Source organism: Tamandua tetradactyla, chromosome 23 (genome assembly GCF_023851605.1).
Source record: "Tamandua tetradactyla isolate mTamTet1 chromosome 23, mTamTet1.pri, whole genome shotgun sequence".
NCBI classification, from domain to species: domain Eukaryota; kingdom Metazoa; phylum Chordata; class Mammalia; order Pilosa; family Myrmecophagidae; genus Tamandua; species Tamandua tetradactyla.
In genome coordinates this window covers 51697767-51719718 of record NC_135349.1, presented here as the reverse complement: position 1 = coordinate 51719718, position 21952 = coordinate 51697767, and the positions used below count along the sequence as shown (strand labels likewise).

General features: G+C 42.8%; 1 protein-coding gene across 2 annotated transcripts in view; it reads left to right on the top strand.

Moving 5' to 3' along the window:
* The window catches only part of RBFOX1 (RNA binding fox-1 homolog 1), a 2222576-nt gene that overhangs the window by 166761 nt on the left and 2033863 nt on the right, over nucleotides 1-21952 (top strand). For both annotated transcript variants that reach the window (XM_077141880.1, XM_077141879.1), the window contains exon 4: nucleotides 21458-21496. In XM_077141880.1, the coding sequence (XP_076997995.1) occupies nucleotides 21458-21496 (39 nt within the window). The remainder of the gene's footprint in view (nucleotides 1-21457; nucleotides 21497-21952) is intronic.

Below are 21952 nucleotides of genomic sequence, written 5' to 3'. Positions count from 1 at the left end.
ATGGTATATGTGTCTATTTCCCTTTTCAGTGTTTGCAGTGTATTCCTCACGTATTTTGGGGCATTCTGGTTCGGTGTGTAAATATTTATGATTGCTATGTCTTCTTGTTTAATTGTTCCTTTTATTAGTATATAGTGTCCTTCTTTGTCTCTTTTAACTGTTTTACATTTGAAGTCTAATTTGTTGGATATTAGTATAGCCACTCCTGCTCTTTTCTGGTTGTTATTTGCATGAAATATCTTTTCCCAACCTTTCACTTTCAACTTATGTTTATCTTTGGGTCTAAGATGTGTTTCCTGTAGACAGCATATAGAAGGATCCTGTTTTTTAATCCATTCTGCCAGTCTATGTCTTTTGATTGGGGAATTCAGTCCATTAACATTTAGTGTTATTACTGTTTGGATAATATTTTCCTTTACCATTTTGCCTTTTGTATTATATATATCATATCTGACTTTCCTTCTTTCTACACTCTTCTCCATACCTCTCTCTTCTGTCTTTTCATATCTGACTCTAGTGGTTCCTTTAGTATTTCTTGCAGAGCTGGTCTCTTGGTCACAAATTCTCTCAGTGACTTTTTGTCTATAAATGTTTTAATTTCTCCCTCATTTTTGAAGAACAATTTTGCTGGATATTGGAGTCTTGGTTGGCAGTTTTTCTCTTTTAGTAACTTAAATATATCATCCCACTGTCTTCTAGCTTCCATGGTTTCTGCTGAGAAATCTACACATAGTCTTATTGGGTTTCCCTTGTATGTGATGGATTGTTTTTCTCTTGCTGCTTTCAAGATCCTCTCTTTCTCTTTGACCTCTGGCATTCTAACTAGTAAGTGTCTTGGAGAACGCCTATTTGGGTCTAATCTCTTTGGGGTGCGCTGCACTTCTTGGATCTGTAATTTTAGGTCTTTCATAAGAGTTGGGAAATTTTCAGTGATAATTTCTTCCATTAGTTTTTCTCCTCCTTTTCCTTTCTCTTGTCCTTCTGGGACACCCACAACACGTATATTTGTGCGGTTCATATTGTCATTGAGTTCCCTGATACCCTGTTCAAAATTTTCCATTCTTTTCCGGATAGTTTCTGTTTCTTTTTGGAATTCAGATGTTCCATCCTCCAAATCACTAATTCTATCTTCTGTCTCTTTAAATCTATCATTGTAGGTATCCATTGTTTTTTCCATCTTTTCTACTTTATCCTTCACTTCCATAAGTTCTGTGATTTGTTTTTTCAGATTTTCTATTTCTTCTTTTTGTTCAGCCCATGTCTTCTTCATGTCCTCCCTCAATTTATCAATTTCGTTTTTGAAGAGGTTTTCCATTTCCGTTCATATATTCAGCATTAGTTGTTTCAGCTCCTGTATCTCATTTGAACTATTGGTTTGTTCCTTTGACTGGGCCATATTTTCAATTTTCTGAGCGTGATCCGTTATCTTCTGCTGGCGTCTGGGCATTTAGTCAGATTTCCCTCGGTGTTGGACCCAACAGGTTGAAAGATTTTTCTGTGAAATCTCTGGGTTCTGTTTTTCTTATCCTGCCCAGTAGGTGGCGCTCGTGGCACACGTTTGTCTGCGGGTCCCACCAGTAAAAGGTGCTGTGGGTCCTTTGAGTTTGGAAAACTCTCACCGTGGGGGAGGTTCAGCAGCCGAAGCGGCTTGGAAGAGTGCCAGCCAGCCTGGGGTCCAAACGCGGGGAGGGTTGCCGGCCACCGCAGCCCGGGAGAGCGCCTGGTCAAATTTCCTAGTCGGCCCGGGGCGCCAAGCGTGGCGGGAGGGCACCAGTTGCCGCGGCCCGGGAGAGTGCACCGTTCCCAGCCGGACCGGGGAGTCACGTGTTTGGATGGGACCCCCCCGGTCACCGTTCTCCGTGGCCTGGGGATTTCTGATCCAATTCTCTCAGTTGGTCCGGGGGCCGCGTGTGGTGGGAGCGCCAGCCGCCGCGGCTTGAGGGAACCACCTGCCCAATTCTGCCAGCTGGCCTGGGAAGGAGGAAGGGAGGGACTCCAGCCGCTTGCCGCCCCGCCTGGGGAAGCCCGCGCCCCTCGGCGATCTCACCAGAGCGGGTTCTCTCAGCCAGTCAGCTATTCCAGGATGGGGTACGCTGTCTTTTTGATCTCTGTCGTGGCTCCGGGAGCTGTTCTGTATCGTTTCTACTCCCCTAGTAGCTGGTCTGGGGGAAGAACTAAGATCCGCACGTCTTACTAAGCCGCCATCTTCTCTGGAAGTCCCTCTCACTTTTGAAGCCCAGCCTTGACACACTTGTTTTTCTGCATCTCTCTCACCCACGCAGGGCGCCGGGATAAAGATTCTGTGGAAATGCACCTGAGTACAGACCCCAGGGCAGCAACCTCTCATGACTGTTAAAAATCTAGGACCCTGGACTATTGGTCATCATGGAGCAGAGCTTGATGCAAAGTGCTTCTACCCCTAAGAGACAGGCTTGTTAATAAAACATTAATATTAGTTTATGTTTCATAAGTTCAGCAAATAGTTTTTCACACTATGTGCTCAGCATTGCTCTATGCATTTGAGATACATCAGTGAGCAAAGAGGTTAAAGATCTCTGCCCACCAAGACATTTATTTATATCCTAAAATTGGCTTGGTTTGGCTGCTGCCTACCTCCCCAGTTTCAGCTTGGAATGTGTATCTCCTCCCTTTCTCTGCTGCAGACCTTCTGTTTGCCATAATTAAAGCGTCCTTCTACCTACCACAGGGCCTTTGCACATTGTGTTAGTGTCTGTTCTAGTTTGAAAGATGCCAGAATGCAGTATATCAGAAACAGAATGGCTTTTAAAAAGGGGAATTTATTAAGTTTCAAGTTTATAGTTCTAAGACTGTGAAAATGTCCAAATTAAGGCATCAAAGGAAAGATGTACCTTAACTCCAAAGAAAGGGTTGATGAGGTTTCTGACAATGTCTGCTAGCTTTCTCTCCTCATTTCATAAGGCTTATTTAATGGCTTTCCTGTTGTCTCTGTTGGTTCTGATGGCTCTCAAGCTTTTTCCAAAAAGATTCATTCTTAAAGGACTCCAGTAAGCCACCCTACCTTGAATGGGTGGAGACACATCTCCATGGAGACTATCTAATCAAAGTAATCACCAACAATTGGGTGGGTCACATCTCCATGGAAACAGTCAAAAAGCTCCCACCAAGCAATACTGAATAAAGATTAAAGAACTTGGCTTTTTCTGGGGTACACAATAGATTCAAACTGGCACAGTTTCCCAGGTTGCTATGACAAATAATACACAGTGGGTTGACTTGAACAACAGGAATTTATTGGCTTATGGTTTCAGAAGCTAGAAGGCTTGTTTCCTCCCAGTGTTAGTAGCATTCTTGCTGGCTAGCAATCCTTGCGTTACTTAGCTTTTCCATCACATGGCAGTGTCCTTTTTTTTCTCTTCTGAGTTTCATTTATATCCAGCTCCTCCCTGTGGCTTTCTATCACTGTTTCTGAATTTCTTCTGCTTATAAAGGAATCCAGTGTTTTAGTTTGCTAATGCTGCAATATACCAGAAATGTGTTGGCTTTTATAAAGGGAATTTATTAAGTTATAAGTTTACAGTTCTAAGGCCATAAAAATGTCCAAACTAACACATCCAGAAAAAGATAACTTGACTCAATAAAGGCTGATGGCATCTGGGACACCTCTGTTAGGTGGGAAGAAGGCATGTGGCTGGTATCTGCTGGTCCTTTGACTTCTGATTTCAAACAACTTCCTTTGGGGAATTTTCTTTCTGCATCTCCAAATGTCTGGGCCTCATGTTGGCTCTGAGCTTTTTCCAAAGTGGGCCCCTCTTAAAGGACCCACCTTGAATGGGCGGAGATACATCTCCATGGAAACCATTTAATCAGAAGGTCCCACCCACAAGAGGGTGGGTCTCATCTCCATGGAAACAGCTTAATTAAAAAATTGAATCAGAATTAAAGAACATGGTTTTTCTGGAGTACACAACAGTTTCAAACTGGCATACTCCAGTAATCTGGATTAGGGCCCACCCTCATTCAGTTGTGCCCCACTTTAACCAAAAATAACATCTTTGGTAGATCCTATTTACAATGGGTTTACATCCACAGGAATGCAGATTAAGGCCAAGAACATGTATAAATTGGGAGTACCTAATTCACGTCACCATACAGTACTGTTCCTCTCTCTGAAACGCTCTCCCTGCCCCTCTCTACCCAAGTGATTCTTAACTTATCTCAGCTTTACCAGGGAAATTTATCCCCACTGTCACCCCTTATCTCTGTAGCCTGTATCAGAGTGCTTTGGTATTTTACTCTTCCAGAATTGTGCTTCCTTCCTTCCTAGTACAAACCTCAGTTTATGTTTTTACATTTACTGGTGTGATTATTTGATTAACTTTCTCTTGCTTCAGACCCTTTTATGGATTGAACTGTATGTCCCCAAAAGACATTCTCAAGTCCTAGCCCCTGGTCCCATGAATGCAACCTTCTTTAGAAATTAAGCTTTTCAAGATGTGATTAGTTAAGATGAGGTCAAACTATATTAGGGTGGGCCCTCATCCCACATGACTGGTCTTCTTACAAGGAGAGAGGAGATGGACAATTATGCTATAAGCCAAGGAACACCAAGGATTGCCGGTCACTGACAAAATCCAAAAGAGAGTCATGGGACAGGTCTTCCCTACAGACTTCAGAGGGAGCATTGCCTTGCTGATACCTTGATTTCAGACTTCTGACCCCCAGAACTGTGAGATAATACATTTCTGTTTTTTTCTGTGTGCCGTGTTATGGTGACCCTAGGAATCTAAGACAGCCCTAAACTCTATAATGCTCAGAGAAGTTAAAGAACTTTCCCAAGAACCAAATTCAGCATTTGAACCCACTGCTGATGAGACCAGAACTATAATTAACTTCATGGCATGGATGGGGAAGATGACGCAAGAGCAGAAGAAATGACCTGCCAAGGGTCTCCCAGGCAGAACTGGAACACAGTCCTCATAGACTTCCAGCCTCTGGCAATTTCGCCCTTTACCCTGTCCCCCTCCTGCCACTTTTTGTCTCTGAAGGAAAATGGAAGTATGGGTAATGGGATTCTCCTAATTTTCTGGGTCTTTTGCTTCAAAAATTCTGAGGTTTACAAAGTGTTCCAGTGAGATGGGTGATCACTTGGTTGCCGGTTTATTGTTCTTGATTTCTTTGGCCTTAGCACACACAGAGATCTGAGAGTTTGAGCCAGTTTGGAAGGTACCTTCTAATGGTCTTTTCATACTTGGACCTGCTTATGGTACAACCAGGGAGACTCTGGGGCAACCTCTTTGGCATCAGAAGCCATTGAGGCAACTTAGGGAGCCTGAGCCAAATCTTTCTTTCTTAGTTCTTGGGTCAGGGTGGTAGTGGTCGGGGTATTGTTTTGCTTGGTTTTAAACACATGGCTTCACTGAGGAAGCTCAGTACCAAGGAAAGAGAAAGGATTGCTTTCCAAGGTCAGAGTCAGGGCAGACACTTGCCACTATAATGACTCACTGGTGAAATTCTTGCTGGGAGCAGGGCTTTGGGTGGGGGAATGCTCTAGGCAGGTTTTTCAGTGGACCTCAGGGATTTAGAGCTGGACACATGCACTCAATACCATGACAGCCTGGTTCAGGGGACAGGGTAAAGGCTTCAAGGCAGATGTGAAGATGGCTCTGTGACCTGGGAAAACTCATTAATCACCCAGAGCTTCAATATCCACATCTGGAAAAATGGGTCTATCATGGTACTTAACTCTCAGCATTGTTGTTAAGATTAAACAAGGTCACATGCAAAATGCTTGACTAGTGCCTGGCATGCAGGGGTGCTTAATGAATGCAGATCCATTGAAAACATGAAGCTAGTTGAGGCCCAGAGTAAAGCTTCCTCTTTATTCCCACTGAACAATATGGATTCTGTCCCATGAGAGTTTCTCCAGAGCTCTGTCTTCTTCCTCTGGTCTGACTGGTTTCAGTTGCTAATTTCCAAGACCCATTTAAAATTGTTCTCTTCACTCTGTAGAACAAACCTGTCCTGCTGAAAGATCAAGAAATGAGAGAGAGAAAGGACACCTCTCAGAGTACAATGATTTGTAATGACCCATCAACAGGGATAATCCCTGCGGTGGCAAAAAATAATGAAACATTGATTCTCAGAACCTATTAAAAGTCAGATTTATATGAGAGTTTAAAAAAGCAATTAGTTGGGATTGAAACTAATTAGTGTCCCTGCATCCCTCCATCCTCGGATAGTCCAGGTATGAGGAGCCTATTAAGGACCTACTATGTCCAATAATTGAGAAGATACAAAGATGGGAAAGAACTCTTGTTGCCACAAAGATGCTTCCTTTACTCCGGGGAGTTTGGATAGAAATAGAAAGGATGACTATTTAAGGAGGAAATTGACTCCACGATAGAAGTTCAAGCACAGTTATGAATCTTCAAAGAAAGGAGAGAGACATCGTCCCTGATTTCAGAGACAAATCCTTCCCTCGTTATACATCAACTGCCTTTAGGGATCCCTCTCGGCTCCTTCATTTGGCACCTCCTTCTCCATCAGCTTTCCTGGGCTTTATCTTCAGACCTTTTGACTTTCACTTTACATATTTTCTGGATGAACTTGATCATGCTTATGGTTCCCAACCATGACAACCACTTCCCTATTTCTAAGCTTCTCCCTGGAGCCCCAGCTGTCTCTCTGGCATCTCTTCTGGGAGGTACAAGATAAAATTCACAATCTTACCCTAATGCTCTCCCTATCACCCCTCATGGGTTCCTCTTCCAGGTTAATGTCATCACCTGGACCCTATCCCCCAAGCTGTGAGCTTTGTGGTCACTCTATTCTCTCTATTTATTCCACCCTCCACATTTGAGTGGTCACTGAGTAAGGTAGATTTTACTTCTTAAACATCTCTTGAGATGGTTTTCTCCTCCCCATCACCTCTGCCTTTTCACTTGGACTATTAACAAGCCTTCCAATTATTACCCTGCTTCTTATCTCTCTGGCCCCACCTCCTGGGGCATGTCTCTTCCATGCTGCTGCCAGGATGACCTTTTTCTAAAACTTAAACTATCATCACTTTTTATCTCAAAACCCCTTGGCATCTTTTAGAGGGCCTTAGGGTAATACTCTGTTTAGGTGCATTTACAACAAAGCTTTCTGTGATTTGGACTCTGTTCACCTCTCTTTGTCTGTTTTGACTCTCTAACAACTTCCTCTTCCAATCTTATTTTTAAATATATCCATCCATACATGTATCCATGTTATCCATGCATCCATCCAATATTTACCAAGCCCCTATTATGTGCCAGGAACTCAGGTTAAGAGCTGAGTTTACAGTGCTGAACAAAACAGTCATAATTCTTGATCTTCTGAAGTTCAGTATCTTGGGAACATACCAACAATAAATATACAAATAAACAACAACTAATTGTGAAAGATGACTTAAGGGTAAAACAGGGTCATGTGAGGGAGAATAATAGGAGTAGGGAGATGCACCCAGGATCTTCTTAGATTCAACTAAATGTTCAGATTTATAAGAATATCATCGGCTACTCTTGGCATCACATGTGCTAGAAGAATAGAGGACAGGAGACCTAGCTTGCCAGCAGGGCAATATCAAGCTTTCCTTTTCACCAGCAGTCCATACTGCATAGGTTGTTGCAAGATAGTGAGCTCCACAGGGAGCAAGTGTGGGTGCTGCCCTGGCTTAGAAGCCATGTCCATTAAAGCAGCCAATATCTTTAATCACAAGGCCGAAGGCAGAGCTTCCAGGATCTCTGAAAGGATTCTGTTCATTATGGAGTATGGTGGCTTCAGAATGGTGTTCCCATTAGGTACTTAGAGTTTATTTAGGGTTCCTCCCAGACTAGATGCAAAGAACCAGGCAGGGGTCATTTTTACCCTAAGCAATGTTGCCTAGTAATATGATTGACATTCTACCCATTGGGTTACTAGGGGTCAGTGCAAGGAAGTTAACTGAAGGGTAAATCCACATGCAGAAGAGGAAAGGATTTTGTTATCCACGGGCCCATTGGGGGATTTTCTTTGGTGGTTAAGGAGTATAATAGCAAAGCTGAATTCCTAAGTAGGCACAATGTGGGGGAAGGGCATTGGGAAGCATATGTAGGCAAAGGGAATCGAAAGACTTTGGCATAGCTGAAGTGGAGTGAGTAAAAGGGAGCATCATAGGAGAAGATGTTAGAAACATGGGCTCTGGGAGGAGTTTGAGTTTATTTGAGATTTGGATTATATTCCTTGTTCTTGCAGACTCAACATGAAATGCAGTTTGCTTACTTCCAGGCTTCCTGGTGTGGTGGTGCCAGGCCAGAGTTCTTCACACTTTCTTCTACAGGAGTCTCAATCAAGGGGCCTTCAAATTTTGCATTGCCACAAAAGAAACCACCCTAAATTTAGTGGCATAAAACAACCACCATTTAATTAAATATGTAGAATCTGTGGGTCAGGAATTTGGACAGGTCATAGCAGGATTGCCTGTCTCTGTGACATGATATCTGGTGGAACACATGGAAAGACTTCAGTGGTGGTGGCAACTCCAGTGGCTGGGAGCTGAACCACTTGGAGGCTTCCTCACTCACATGTCCGGTGTCTAAGCTGGGATGACTGGAAGGCTGGGCTCAGCTGGAATTATTGACTAGACTACCATCTTCATATGACTTTTCCATGTGGCTTGATCTTCCCATAACATGGTAGCTGGGTTCCAAGAAAGTGTCCCAGGAGGGAGTGTACAGAGAAGGGACACTGATAGACACCAAGGCAGAAGCTGAATGACCTTTTATGACCTGTCCTCGGCTGTCTCATAATGATACTCCTACCATACTCTGTTAGTTGAAGCAGTCACAAACCCCTGCCCGTGTCACCTGCAAAATACTCTTAATTCTCCTAAGTTCTCCCCACCAAAAAAAAAAAAAGTATCTCCCATTACAGAATCAGGCTTGGCTGGAGGTAAAAAATCTCATCATCCAAATGAGGTCCAGGTTTGGATGAGGACCCCCTGAGTTTGGTGTCCTCTAGATCTAAAAACCTGTAAACTAATGAGACAAGTTATCTGCCATGCATACGCCCAGTATGCAATGATGATACAGAAATAAGATAACTGTAATAAATATTTCCTTTCAAAAAGGGAGAAAATAGGAGTCATACAGCAATTAATAGTTCAGAGTATTTCAGAAACCCAATACAGCATATGATGTCCATTTCTTAATTAGGGTAAAAAACAGATCCCTGGAGGTGATTTTTTTTGTGGCTTTTCAGTTTGTCCATTGAGGTCTTGGTAATGACCTTTGAAGCATCCTTTTCCCCTTAAGAAACAGCCCTGTGGTGCGTGCACTTGAATAGATCTCCCAGGCTGCTTTCTGTCCACCAAAGTTTGGGAGTCCCAAATACTCTCTGCCTCTTCCAGTCCAAGCTGATATAATTGCTTTAAAAACTATGTGGATTTCTTATATATCAACTTATCCAGTTCATTAGGCCAAAACCACCCACATCTCTGTCCTCACCCGGGACCCCTGTGAGCTGGCTGCTGTTCAGCATTTTTAAGAGCCTCAGCTCTTTTTCCTGCAAGGTACTACCTTAAGATCCTCAGAAGGCATTTTGTTTTGATGCACCATCGTAAACCTTTCTGAGATTTTAACAAAAGGATTTTCAAACACAACTCAGCTTCAACTCTGAAATCAGCTTGGTGTTCTGATATAATCTGGATTTGATCTTTGCTGGCTGGAAAGGTTGTCCTGGGACCTTTACATTTACTTCCAATTCTCAACAACTGGGTAGTTTATTCTTCAGTGGAGCTCTGCCTTCACTCATTTTATTACAGATGGCTGGAAGAAGCCGGGTGGTGCCTTCAGCATTCACTTGGGATGTTGAGTTCATTTGGTACATTTCCTATTTTATACTTTATTGCAATCAACAGTGTTGCCAAATTCCCCTCCACTACATATCAAGGAAACCTCTTACTTCAGCTTCCAACAACGTTTTCCTTCTTGCCCTCACCAACTGTTTCCTCAAGGCTCATTGCCTGGTCCCAAAATAAATGCCATGTTTTAGGTTTTGTATCAGTATCTAGGTACTTTATCTATAGCAATAGATAACTGAACAGAGTTATCTATGGCTAAGTAACCGATCACCTCAACCTTAGCACAATAAAAAAACACCTGATGATTTTTATTATGCTTATTGAATCTGTGGGTCAGGAATTTCTAAGTAATAAACAATACATGTGCACTGTGAAAAAAATTAGAAAATATAGAAAAAAAGAAGAAATAAAAACTAAAAAATAACTGCTGTTAATATTTTGGCATATATCATTCTTTTTCTTAAAAAATACGTGCTTAAAATAACAGGGATTTTTCTACATATACTCGTACTTAGACGAACTTTAGAATGCATTAAGCCTGTTTGATTATATTGTTAAATATAACTTGGGAGCATAATTTCTAAACATTGCATGCTATTCAGTTGTATGAATGTGCTGTACTTCATTTAACCAATTCCGTATTGTTGGCCATTTAGCTTATTTCAAACTTGTGTTGTGCTGTTTCACTCATATAGGATGAAACCAAGTGGACCCCATTTTGTTTATGATCACACTTTGCAGTTGGACAATTCCCATGGGTTACATTTATTTAGGGGAACAGATGTAAAAGTTTGTGCTGTGAAGGTAGAAATAGATTTATTTTATGTAGTCCCTGAACTTGGCATCATGACCTCATCAGTACTGATGACGATGATGATGATGATAATGCTGATAATAATGTTGATAATGTTGATTATATATATATATTTTTTGCATGGGCAGGCACTGAGAATCGAATCTGGGTCTCCGGCATGGCAGATGAGAACTCTGCCTGCTGAGCCACCGTGGCCGCCCTGTTGATTATCATTTAATGCACCCACCCCACTTGTTCATGCTGAAAACCTGCATAAATTCCTTCTTTTGTTCCCATTTTTCACTTGCCACACCCAGTCACCAAGACCTGCCAATTCAGAGTCTTAAACATTTCTTAAAGCCTCCCATTTTCTCCCCATTGACACCTCTCTTACCTTGATGTCTATGATAGCTGTGGACCTGTCTTCCCACCAGAGGGCTCATTCTCAAGTGTAGACCTGATCAGTACATTCCAGTGCTTAAATCTCTTCACCCTCAAAATGAAGTGGAAATTCCTTCATGTGGCTCATGCCATTCTCCACCTTTTCTTCTCTCCTCCAGCCATTCTCAACTCTTCTCGCTCTGCACAACCATGTTGTCTGGGATTTGGAATCAACTTTCTCCCAAACTAGAATGCTTTTCCTCCCCTTCCTCCACAGGGTCTCATTTCAGATATTGCTTCCTCCAAGAAGTCTTTCTGACTACCTTCCTGCTCCACGTCTGAATCAGGAACCCCTAGTGCAATCACGAGCCCCTCGTGCTCAGTATAACTATCTGCATGCTTTCTCTGCATAGTGCTGTTTTGGTTGTCACAGCATTTACTGGGTTAAGCTCTCTTACTGGATCAAGCTCTGTGAGAGCTTAACCCACTAGCATGCACATACTGGTTCTCGTTAACTATATGAATAAGTGAGAGCCATGGCCACTTCTCCTTGGCTAAGCCCACTCATGAAATGACAGCTCTGACCCACTTATAAGAACCAACTTTAAAATCCTACCATATTTGCCTTCTGAGGGGTAGAAAATTGTCTTCTGGGCAGAAAAATGCTTTCAAAACAGAATAGGAAAGCACTTGTGTAAATCATTAATAAATCTGTTTACTATTTTTATTTGCATTGGATGTCAAATTAAATATTACATTAAGGGAGTTAAATATTAATATTGCATTAAATATATATTACATTTAAAAATTAAGTACTAGATGCTCTTCCTTGGAGTTGGATTATGAAGGCTTTAGCACAATTGGCCCAGCATGTGCTAACTATGTGTAATTGTTTTTTTGTGCCATTAATGATTTTTCAAAGCCCAGAAGAATAAGGGAAAAGGTGAGAGACTTGGGTATAGGGGCTGTAGATGGGTGGTGTGGCTGGGAGGGCAGCACAGTGAGAGTTGATATTTGAAGCCTGGAGGGGAGAGGAAAGGGCAGGAGGAGAGGGATTATATCTTTTATTGTGCCCCTATCATTTGCTACCCACTAACTAAGCAATTTACATTAATTATTTCATTTAATACTCATTATAGCCAAATGAATCAGATACAATTATTATTCCCATCTTACACAGCTGAAAATTGAGTCTTAAAGAGGTTAAGAGACTCACATGAAAGCTTATAGCTCAGTGAGGCTGGAATTTTATTCCAGGTAGTCTGGCTCACATTATCAACTTGATTCTCTACTACTGTTTGATAGAGGTGCCCTCAGGTTGCAGCAAATCCAAATGGACACATCAATTTTAAGGAATTTAAATTTTTCACTGTCTTTATTCAAGAGAACATGATAGAATTTGGACCTATTTATCTATCTGTCCATCCTTCACCTGTCCATCCATCCAACTATCCATCCATCCATTCACCCATCCATCCATCCATCTGTCCGTCCATCCATCCTTCCATCCATCTATCCACACACCATTCCCTCCCTCCCTCCCTCCTTCCTTTCTTCTCTACCTACCCTCCCTTCCTTGCTTCCATCCATCCATCCATTCACCCACCTACCCTTCCTTCCTTACATACATACATACCAGCACACCCATCTATCCATCCATCCATCTATCCATCCATCCATTCATTCATCCATCCATCTTACTGTTTCTTATTGAGCTTCTCATGGGAACCAGAAATGGCCAGATCTTGGGATATAGTGGGGAAGAAGACAGACATAGTCCCTCTCCTCATGGATCTCCTGGTCTAGTTGAAGAATCCAGGACTACATGGCTCTAAATATCCTATGTTACTTCTCCACCACCATATACTTCCCTATCCCAAGCCACTGAGCCCAGATGGTATGTCCATGTCCTAGTGCTGACTGCTGTGACCTCTTGGTGACTTGCTCAGAGAGTCCCTCCCTGGTCTTTTCCAGAAGACTGGGTCTCCAAATTCTAGGCAGCAATATCATGCGGTCTCCAGTATCTGAGTACTAGGAGGCTCCCTGTAGGTAAGCCATTGGAGATTAGGCCAGACATAGCGCTGGGTCCTCAGGAGGACTCTTGTCCCCTGTGTTCAGGTCCTATTTGCATTTGTGGGGCAGAATTCACCACCATCCAGTCTCTCCCAAGTAGTATGGTTGGAATTTCCTATCCAAACTATTCGAATACCTGCCCTTTAAGGGGCCTGTGAGTCTCCTTTCCATTGAAAAAGGGATGGGGGATACACATGGAGAAGTTTTATTGGAACCATGCAAAGGGTGAGGACATGGGTGGGAATCGTTCTGGAACATCTGTAGTCTCTGGGACGCTGCTGTTAGTGCAGGGCCCTTTCCAGATGGCGATGAGGACGCAGTCACCAGAACTTCTCATCATGGCGAGGGATGGTCTGTGGATATTGGCAGCTTCCTTTGGATGTCCAAAAGACCAAACACTGTTTCTTTCTTTTTTCACTCCTGCTGCCATAATCCTAATCCTTCCAGAGGCCAAGAGGAAACCTCCATCTGATTGAGTCCTGTATGAAGAAGGACTCAATGGTTCTATCCAACTGTGTGAGTACCTGGCTGGTACTCTGAGGCCATCAAATACTAGCTGCTATGATTATCATGGCTTGTTTTTACACATTCCTATAAAGGGGCAAGCTCAGATGTCAGTGTTGAAATTCTGCCCATGAAACAGGTGACAAGGAGAGGAATATATGCTGAAACATGTTGGCTTTATTTATCATCTTTTTCTGTATTACAGAGAGGGAGGGAGAGGCTGCAGGCAAGCCAGGTCATTTCCAAGTGACTCCTACATTTTGCATTCTTGGTGTGCTTGACTGCAGGCTCAAGAGGAGGAGAGAAATCTGGCCTTTGGTGATTTAACCCCATAGTGGACTTCCTATTTGCAAGATTATGCGAGCAAAGAACTCATCCATTTTTAAGGGTGGTGTAGAGTAGCAGCTAATGAATTTAAATAGAGTACAATGTTTTGAGAACTCAAGTGTGCAATTAGAGACACAGTATCCTGCTTGAACCCTGTTGCCTCTGTCCCTCTTTCTCTCTCTTTCCTCCTTTACCTCACCCTACTCCTTCCTTCCCTGAAGGTATCTGTGTTCCCAGACTTCCAGGGCAGAGAGCAGAAGGAATCGGTGAGGAGACAAGCAGGTTGGCAGGGGCAAGGCGCCTAATTATGATGCTGGGCACCGTTCAGAATTAGGACTTTGGGCCCCACAGTTCCTGCAGCCACCGACCTGGCTCTGATGAAAATTTCATGTGGTTTTCTTTTCCCTTTAGAGCCTGTTGGGACATATTCAGCCTAGGAGAAAGGGGGTAGAGTTCACCTTAATTCTTCTCTGTCTCACATTTCTGCTTTTAAGTGGCTCCAAGCCTGAGCCTTGTAATTATCTCAAAAATAGACATGCTGGCCCCGGTGCATTTGGTGGGTTTCCTTAGTGGTGCCCAATGAAGCAGCACAGTGAGGAGGAGATGGCCTGTTGGCAAGGTGGATAGATGGCCCAGTGTCTGTTAATCTCACATTTCATCTTAGTTTAAGTAGCCTCTGATCTCATTAATTGTCTTTCTGAGAAGAGCCAGGCATTTATCTTGGAGAGCCATCTAGATTTGCTGAGCTCATTGAGCCTAAATAGAAGGGAAAAGACAGACCATAACTATCCACCTCATTTTACTGAATAAGAAATATACAGCTAGACAGGCCTCTTAATCTATATTGCCAGATTCCCTGCCAGAAAGGGTTCACTAATTTTCACTCCCTGTAACAGCAAATGGAAGTACCCACCCCTGAGAACTGTCACCAACCCTGAAGATGGCCAACCCCTTCTTGACACAAGGTAGAATTTGGTCATCACTCATATCATAGGAGCAAACAAAAGAAGCTCTAGAGAGTTGTCTAGTGCATACAGAGTACCTGTCTGTTTTAAACAAACCTGATACACAATAATTCAAGTTCACAAGAAGGATAAAGTAAAATGACCCTTTGCTTTATACATTGTGGTATTTTTTTTTAATCAGCCAGTTCCTGTGATGAATTTAAAGTGGATTTTGAACGTGGATCAGTAGGCAGATGGTTAAATAAATTATGTTGTCCCCATACTGTAGAATTCCATGCAGGTGTTAAAAAAGGAAACGGGTTTTACATCAGTGGTTTTCAATCAGTGGCGATCTTGCTCCTGAGGACATTTGGCAATGTTTGGTGACATTTTGTATGGTTACGACTGTGCAGAGCTGCAGGGAGGGCGACTGGCATCTAGTGGGTAAAGGCCAGCGATGCTGCTAAACATCCTATAATGCCCAGTACAGCCCCTCATCATAGAGAATGATCTAGCTTGAATTTGTAATACTGCCAAAGTTGAGAAACCCATTTCTAGATGAATTAGTTGAAAAAGATATTCATGCTAAATAAATAGGTGTATAAAAAAGTAATATAGCATTGATCCATTTTTAACATTAAATACCTTATACTTGTGTGCAGATATATATACATGTATATGCTGATACATGTTTACATGTTTAAGAAAAAGGATGGAAGAGTATGGGTCAAACTTGTATCCATGATTATTTTTCAAGGTTGAGGTTGGCGGGTAGAAGGGACTTTCCTCGTCAAATTAAAAAATGCGTGGTGGGGAAAATAATATTGATTTTGATTTTTGTAAATTCAGCTTACACTCTACCTTTCAGGATGACACATATTGCAAAATGAATCACACATGGTTACACAGAGATGTATAGCACATAAGCTACTTTTCAAGGGATTGTTACATGGAGCTGATTTAGATGAATTCTACAATCAGGACTTTTGTGAGAGAGTCTTTTCTTTCCCCTGAGTGTGCTGTTAGTTACAGTTGTGCTTGACAGTACTAGGTTTTGATTTTTTTTTTAACACAACATTTAGAAAGCATTCCATTCTACACATGCACTCAGTAATTCTTAGTATCATCACATAGATGTATGATCATCATTTCTTAGTACATTTGCATCGATTTAGGAAAAGAACTAGCAAAACAGCAGAAAAAGATATAGAATGTTAATATAGAGAAGAGAGTTAAAATAATAATACTAATAAAAAATATATATATATTAAAAGGGAAAAAGAAAAAACAAAAACAAAAGATACAAACAAACAAACAAACAAACAAAAAACTATATTTCAGGTGCAGCTTCATTCAGTGTTCCAACATAGTTACATTACACTTAGGTATTATTGTGCTGTCCATTTTTGAGTTTTTGTATCTAGTCCTGTTGCACAGTCTGTATTTCTTCAGCTCCAATTACCCATTATCTTACCCTGTTTCTAACTCCTGCTGGTCTCTGTTACCAATGATATATTCCAAGCTGATTCTCGAATGTCGGTTCACATCAGTGGGACTATACAGTATTTGTCCTTTAGTTTTTGGCTAGACTCACTCAGCATAATGTTCTCTAGGTCCATCCATGTTATTACATGCTTCATAAGTTTAGTCTGTCTTAAAGCTGCATAATATTCCATCGTAGGTGTACGCCACAGTTTGTTTAGCCACTCGTCTGTTGATGGACATTTTGGCTGTTTCCATCTCTTTGCAATTGTAGATAATGCTGCTCTAAACACTGGTGTGCAAATGTCCATCTGTGTCTTTGCCCTTAAGTCCTTTGAGTAGATACCTAGCAGTGGTATTGCTGGGTCGTAATCCATTCTGCCAGTCTATGTCTTTTGATTGGGAAATTCAGTCCATTAACTTTTAGTGTTATTACTGTTTGGATAATATTTTCCTCTACCATTTTGCCTTTTGTATTATATATATCATATCTGATTTTCCTTCTTTCTACACTTTACTCCATACCTCTCTCTTCTGTCTTTTCGTATCTGACTCTAGTGCTCCCTTTAGTATTTCTTGCAGAGCTGGTCTCTTGGTCACAAATTCTCTCAGTGACTTTTTGTCTATAAATGTTTTAATTTCTCCTTCATTTTTGAAGGACAATTTTGCTGGATATAGAAGTCTTGGTTGGCAGTTTTTCTCTTTTAGTAATTTAAATATATCATCCCACTGTCTTCTAGCTTCCATGGTTTCTGCTGAGAAATCTACACATAGTCTTATTGGGTTTCCCTTGTATGTGATGGATTGTTTTTCTCTTGCTCCTTTCAAGATCCTCTGTTTCTCTTTGACCTCTGACATTCTAACTAGTAAGTGTCTTGGAGAACGCCTATTTGGGTCTAATCTCTTTGGGGTGCACTGCACTTCTTGGATCTGTAATTTTAGGTCTTTCATAAGAGTTGGGAAATTTTCAGTGATAATTTCTTCCATTAGTTTTTCTCCTCCTTTTCCCTTCTCTTCTCCTTCTGGGACACCCACAACACGTATATTTGTGCGCTTCATATTGTCATTCAGTTCCCTGATCCCCTGCTCAAGTTTTTCCATTCTTTCCCCTATAGTTTCTGTTTCTTTTTGGAATTCAGATGTTCCATCCTCCAGTTCACTAACTGTAGCTTCTGTCTCTTTAGATCTACCATTGTAGGTATCCATTGTTTTTTCCATTTTTTCTTCTTTGTTCTTCACTCCCATAAGTTCTGTGATTTGTTTTTTCAGATTTTCTATTTCTTCTTTTTGTTCAGCCCATGTCTTCTTCATGTCCTCCCTCAATTTATTGATTTGGTTTTTGAAGAGTTTTTCCATTTCTGTTCGTATATTCAGCATTAGTTGTCTCAGCTCCTGTATCTCATTTGAACTATTGGTTTGTTCTTTTGACTGGGCCATATCTTCAATTTTCCAAGCATCATCCATTATTTTCTGCTGGTGTCTGGGCATTTGATCAGATTTCCCTGGGTGTGGGACCCGGCTGGTTGAAAGGTTTTTCTGTGAAATCTCTGGGCTCTGTTTTTCTTTTTCTGCCCAGTAGGTGGTGCTCGTGGCGCTCGTCTGTCTGCGGGTCCCACCAGTAAAAGATGCTGTGGCTCCTTTAACTTGCCAATCCGAATCTCGCAGTCGGCCCGGGCAACCGCGCGTGGAGGGGGGGGTCGCCGGCTGCCGCGGCTTGGGGGAGTGCCGGTCCAAATTGCCCAGCTGGCCCGAGACGCCAAGCGTGGCAGGAGGGCCCCGCTATCCAACGTTCCCAGTCAGACTGGGGAGCCACGTGCGTGGAGGGGACCCCAGTCGCCAGCCGCCCTGGCCGGGAAAACGCGCGCCCCTCGGGTATCTCACCGCAGCGGATTCTCCCTGCCCGTTCAGCCGTTCCAGAATGGGGTACGTTGTCTTTTTGGTCTCTGTCGTGGCTCCGGGAGCTGTTTTGTATTGTTTCTGGTTCTTTAGTTGCTGTTCTGGAGGAGGAACTAAGACCCGTGCGTCTTACTAAGCTGCCATCTTCTCCGGAAGTCAGGTTTTCATTTTTAAGCAAACAAAATAAAATGAAACTCTTATTTTGGGGATAAAACATATCCAAGTGACAAAGATGCATAAAAAGGTTTTAAAGCCACCTCATGGCACTCCAAGATTACCAACAACATGGAAAAACAACCATCATGGAATGTCCATTTTGACCAAATTGTTTTGTTAACCCCTTTGCTTTCAGCCAAATTGTTTTCAGCAGGCACAAAGATAGGTGTCTAGAAGCCTTTGAAGATGCTATGATTGTAATAGCCAGACTGAGGAGGAGAGTATGGTGAAAGAGGCACAGTTGTGGTGGATCAAGGGGCCTTGGTGATTGATGAGCGAGAGGACGGCACCAGGGTTTCAGGCTTAGTGGGTTGGGAGAATTGGGGTGCCGTTCTCTGCCCTAGGAGATCGAGGAGGCACAGTTGTTAATGTGAAGTTGAAATGCTTGACTGGGTGCATGCAGTTTTGGAATGTCAATGGAACACATACTTGGAAAGAATAAGAGGACAGTTGGTTCTCTGGGTCTGGAGCTCAGGTGGGTGAGTGGGACTGGGCACACATGATCGGGAGTCCCACATGAACTGGAGACTGCTGCTCTGGGTGGGCCAGGTGATGGTGCCCAGGGAGGGAGAGGGAGATGAGCTCAGAGGCAGCATTCTAGAGGATGCCAGCATTCCAGAAAAGGCTTAGAATAAGGAGCTTAAAGGAGGAAGGACATTAGGAAGAGAGGTCCAAGAGAGAAAGGAGACAAAGGTTTAAGAAGGGAAGGCCACTACAGCCCAGCAAGATGAGGAGGGAAAAGGGACCCTGGCTATAGTCAAGTAATCTGGGCCTGGATCCAGAGCTGAGGAGGGTCTGTCTTCCATGTAATGTTTAAGTTGGGGAATGAGGACTTCATCTACTTGTGCTTAATATCATGCCCCAGTGTTGAGCAAAATGTGAGCATCCTGCAAGTATTTAATAGATATTTTTGGAAGAAAGAAAGGGAAAGTGGATGGGAAAATTAAAGAGGGTGGAGCAGGTACAGTTGCTAAAGGAGGTAAGGAAGAAGAGAGGGATGAGTTGTGGACACATTTCTGGGCACTGGCATAGAAGGTGAGTTTGATGACAACAAAGGGAGTGAATGATGGCTGGAGTAAAGGCTGGAAGAGGCAGAGGGCTTGCTTCTAAGGCCCAGGATAAAGGTGTATGTCTATTCCTCTGCTACATGCAACACTGGACTCTAGCTTACACACTCAGTCTTGGCTGGGCCCAGTAGCCCAGTAAACTGACAGAGGGAGCAGGACATTGTCCTTTCTGTGCTTTTTTAGAACAGGCAGGCAGGATAAAAATCTTGTTGGCATCCTGCCCGTGGCAGGGAAACCACACAACTAGGGTGGGGGTAACCAACTTAGTGCAGGGCTGAGGAAGAGGAAGAACCCATTCTTCAGGCATTGAAGTAGCGTCTACTATGTGGATAGCATTTCCAAATTCTGGCTATCCTCCCAAGGATTTCTTTTCATGCAGACAGCATTGTACTGGCTCATCCTAGCTCTCCATCGTTAATTTCTTGATTGTACACTTGAAAACCAATGAGCAGAAACACACTTGCCTTTATTGAGTGTCTTCCATGAATTGAGACGTGGTATCTCATTTACTTCCTAAGAAGAAGGGTGGAGGACCTGAAGCTCCTCGAGTGGTGTGGGTGGGAGGCACCTGCTAAAAGCTCCCTATCTCTGAGTGGCCAGATCTTCAGGACTACAAGCAGCAATGCAGAAAAGAATCTGGATGGCTCCCAGGTAAGGGTGCTGGCCTGGACAAGCTCCCAGCTGTGCTTTGTTGGGACTAGCCCATCTTAGGGGGACTTTACTTGGCTGGGCAGAGTCCAGGAAGGGGAAAACAATATCTACCCTGGGGTGCCAGGTTCCAGCAATGCCAATGAGGATATGACGAAGGTGCTAGGTCTGATATTTGGGCTGGAGAAGAGGGGAAGCTTTGGACCTATCTCTTCCTTTACATAGGAAACCATCTTGACCCATCAGAAATACGGTAGAAGGACAGATCCAAGGAGAGAGAGAATGAGGAGGAAAGAAGGCTTTCCAGGCTTGAAGAACCATGTCCTGTGCTCAGGGGCAGTCCTTTGGATTTATATTTTATAAATCCCAGTTTCCCTCTTGACCCAGGCAGGACCCTTTCCATGCTGGGAGATGAACAGTGGAGTATGTGCATGGGTCCTGCTATTGCACAGGACTACATATGGGTGAGGGTATTGCTGCTGGCCTGACTTAGACTGGGTGCTGGGTTCTTTCCTCCTGGTTGAGAGGAGGGAACATTTCAACTCTCAGAAGCCTGAAACTTGCAGATTCTTGAGGAGCAAGTTCTTCTGAGAGGCAGTGAGAGTCTCTTTGGGTGCCCCCTGGAAATCCTAGCTTGGGATTTGGGATGTTTTCTGAAAGAAGTAAACCCCTGTCTCCCTATTTGGGGGACTATTGAGATGAGTGGTATATCACTTATGTTAAAACCTTGGCTCAGAATCTTCCTTTGTTTGCCCAACTTATCAAAAAAACCCAACTTCATGTCTCAGCCTCAAGGCCCTGCCTTCCTTCCTGATATCATCCCCTTTCCTTGTGCCTGCCTCAGGGCGTTTGCCCCTGCCATCCCTGCATAGGAAAGCCTCTACCTCAGATATGTCTGGGTCCATCTTGTCATTCATTGCTCGGCCTCCCTAATCCCCATCCTAAAGAGGCACCCAGTCGTTCTTCCTCCCATAACCCATTTTTGTTGTCATCATAGGACTTCTCACTATCGGATATTATAGTCATTTATTAGCTATTTATAGTTTTCTTATTTGCTGTGTTCTCTCCTGTGTCCTTGTCATCTTGTTATTTTGAAAAATGTAAACCATGCAACAGTGCTTAGCACACAGTAGGCACTCAATGAACATTTTAAGAATGAATGAATAAAGTATTTCTTTGCAAGGAATGTAGATATTACTTCTGAAAGAAAAGCAAAGAAAAAAGGAGTTGTTTCAATGGGAAACTAAACCTTTCGATCTTTTTTTTTTTTTTTTTTTTGCAGGATCTACTGTCCCTGCCATTCAGCCTGGTTGAAGGTCAGGTAAGAGCTTATTTTGTCCTGGCTTAAGGAATTTCTTAAATTTAATACAAATAAAGGAGGCTGATAAGTCTTTTTTACTCTATTCCTGTGCTTACCAGGCCCCGGCAAAGTAGGAGGCTAGGGAGAGGGGTGGGTATCACTGGGACTCACAGCCTATAGTTTTCTTATCCTCGCCTCCCAGTGGTAGGGGCTGCTGAACTTGACTGCAAATAGTTGCAAACAGATCCAGCATTCCATCTCCTGTGCCCAAGACAGACATCTATAATCAACCAAAGCACTGTTCAACAAGCAAAACAGTCACTATTAATCGATCAGGATAGGCTTGTGAGATGCACCCTACTGGTCATCTTTAATGGATGAGCTCTAGTTTTGCAAGGGTTAAGAGGATGGTTAAATGGCTTATTGGGAATGGTGAGGGTGGTTGTCAGGATGGGAACTGTGTGCTTCCCTTTATTT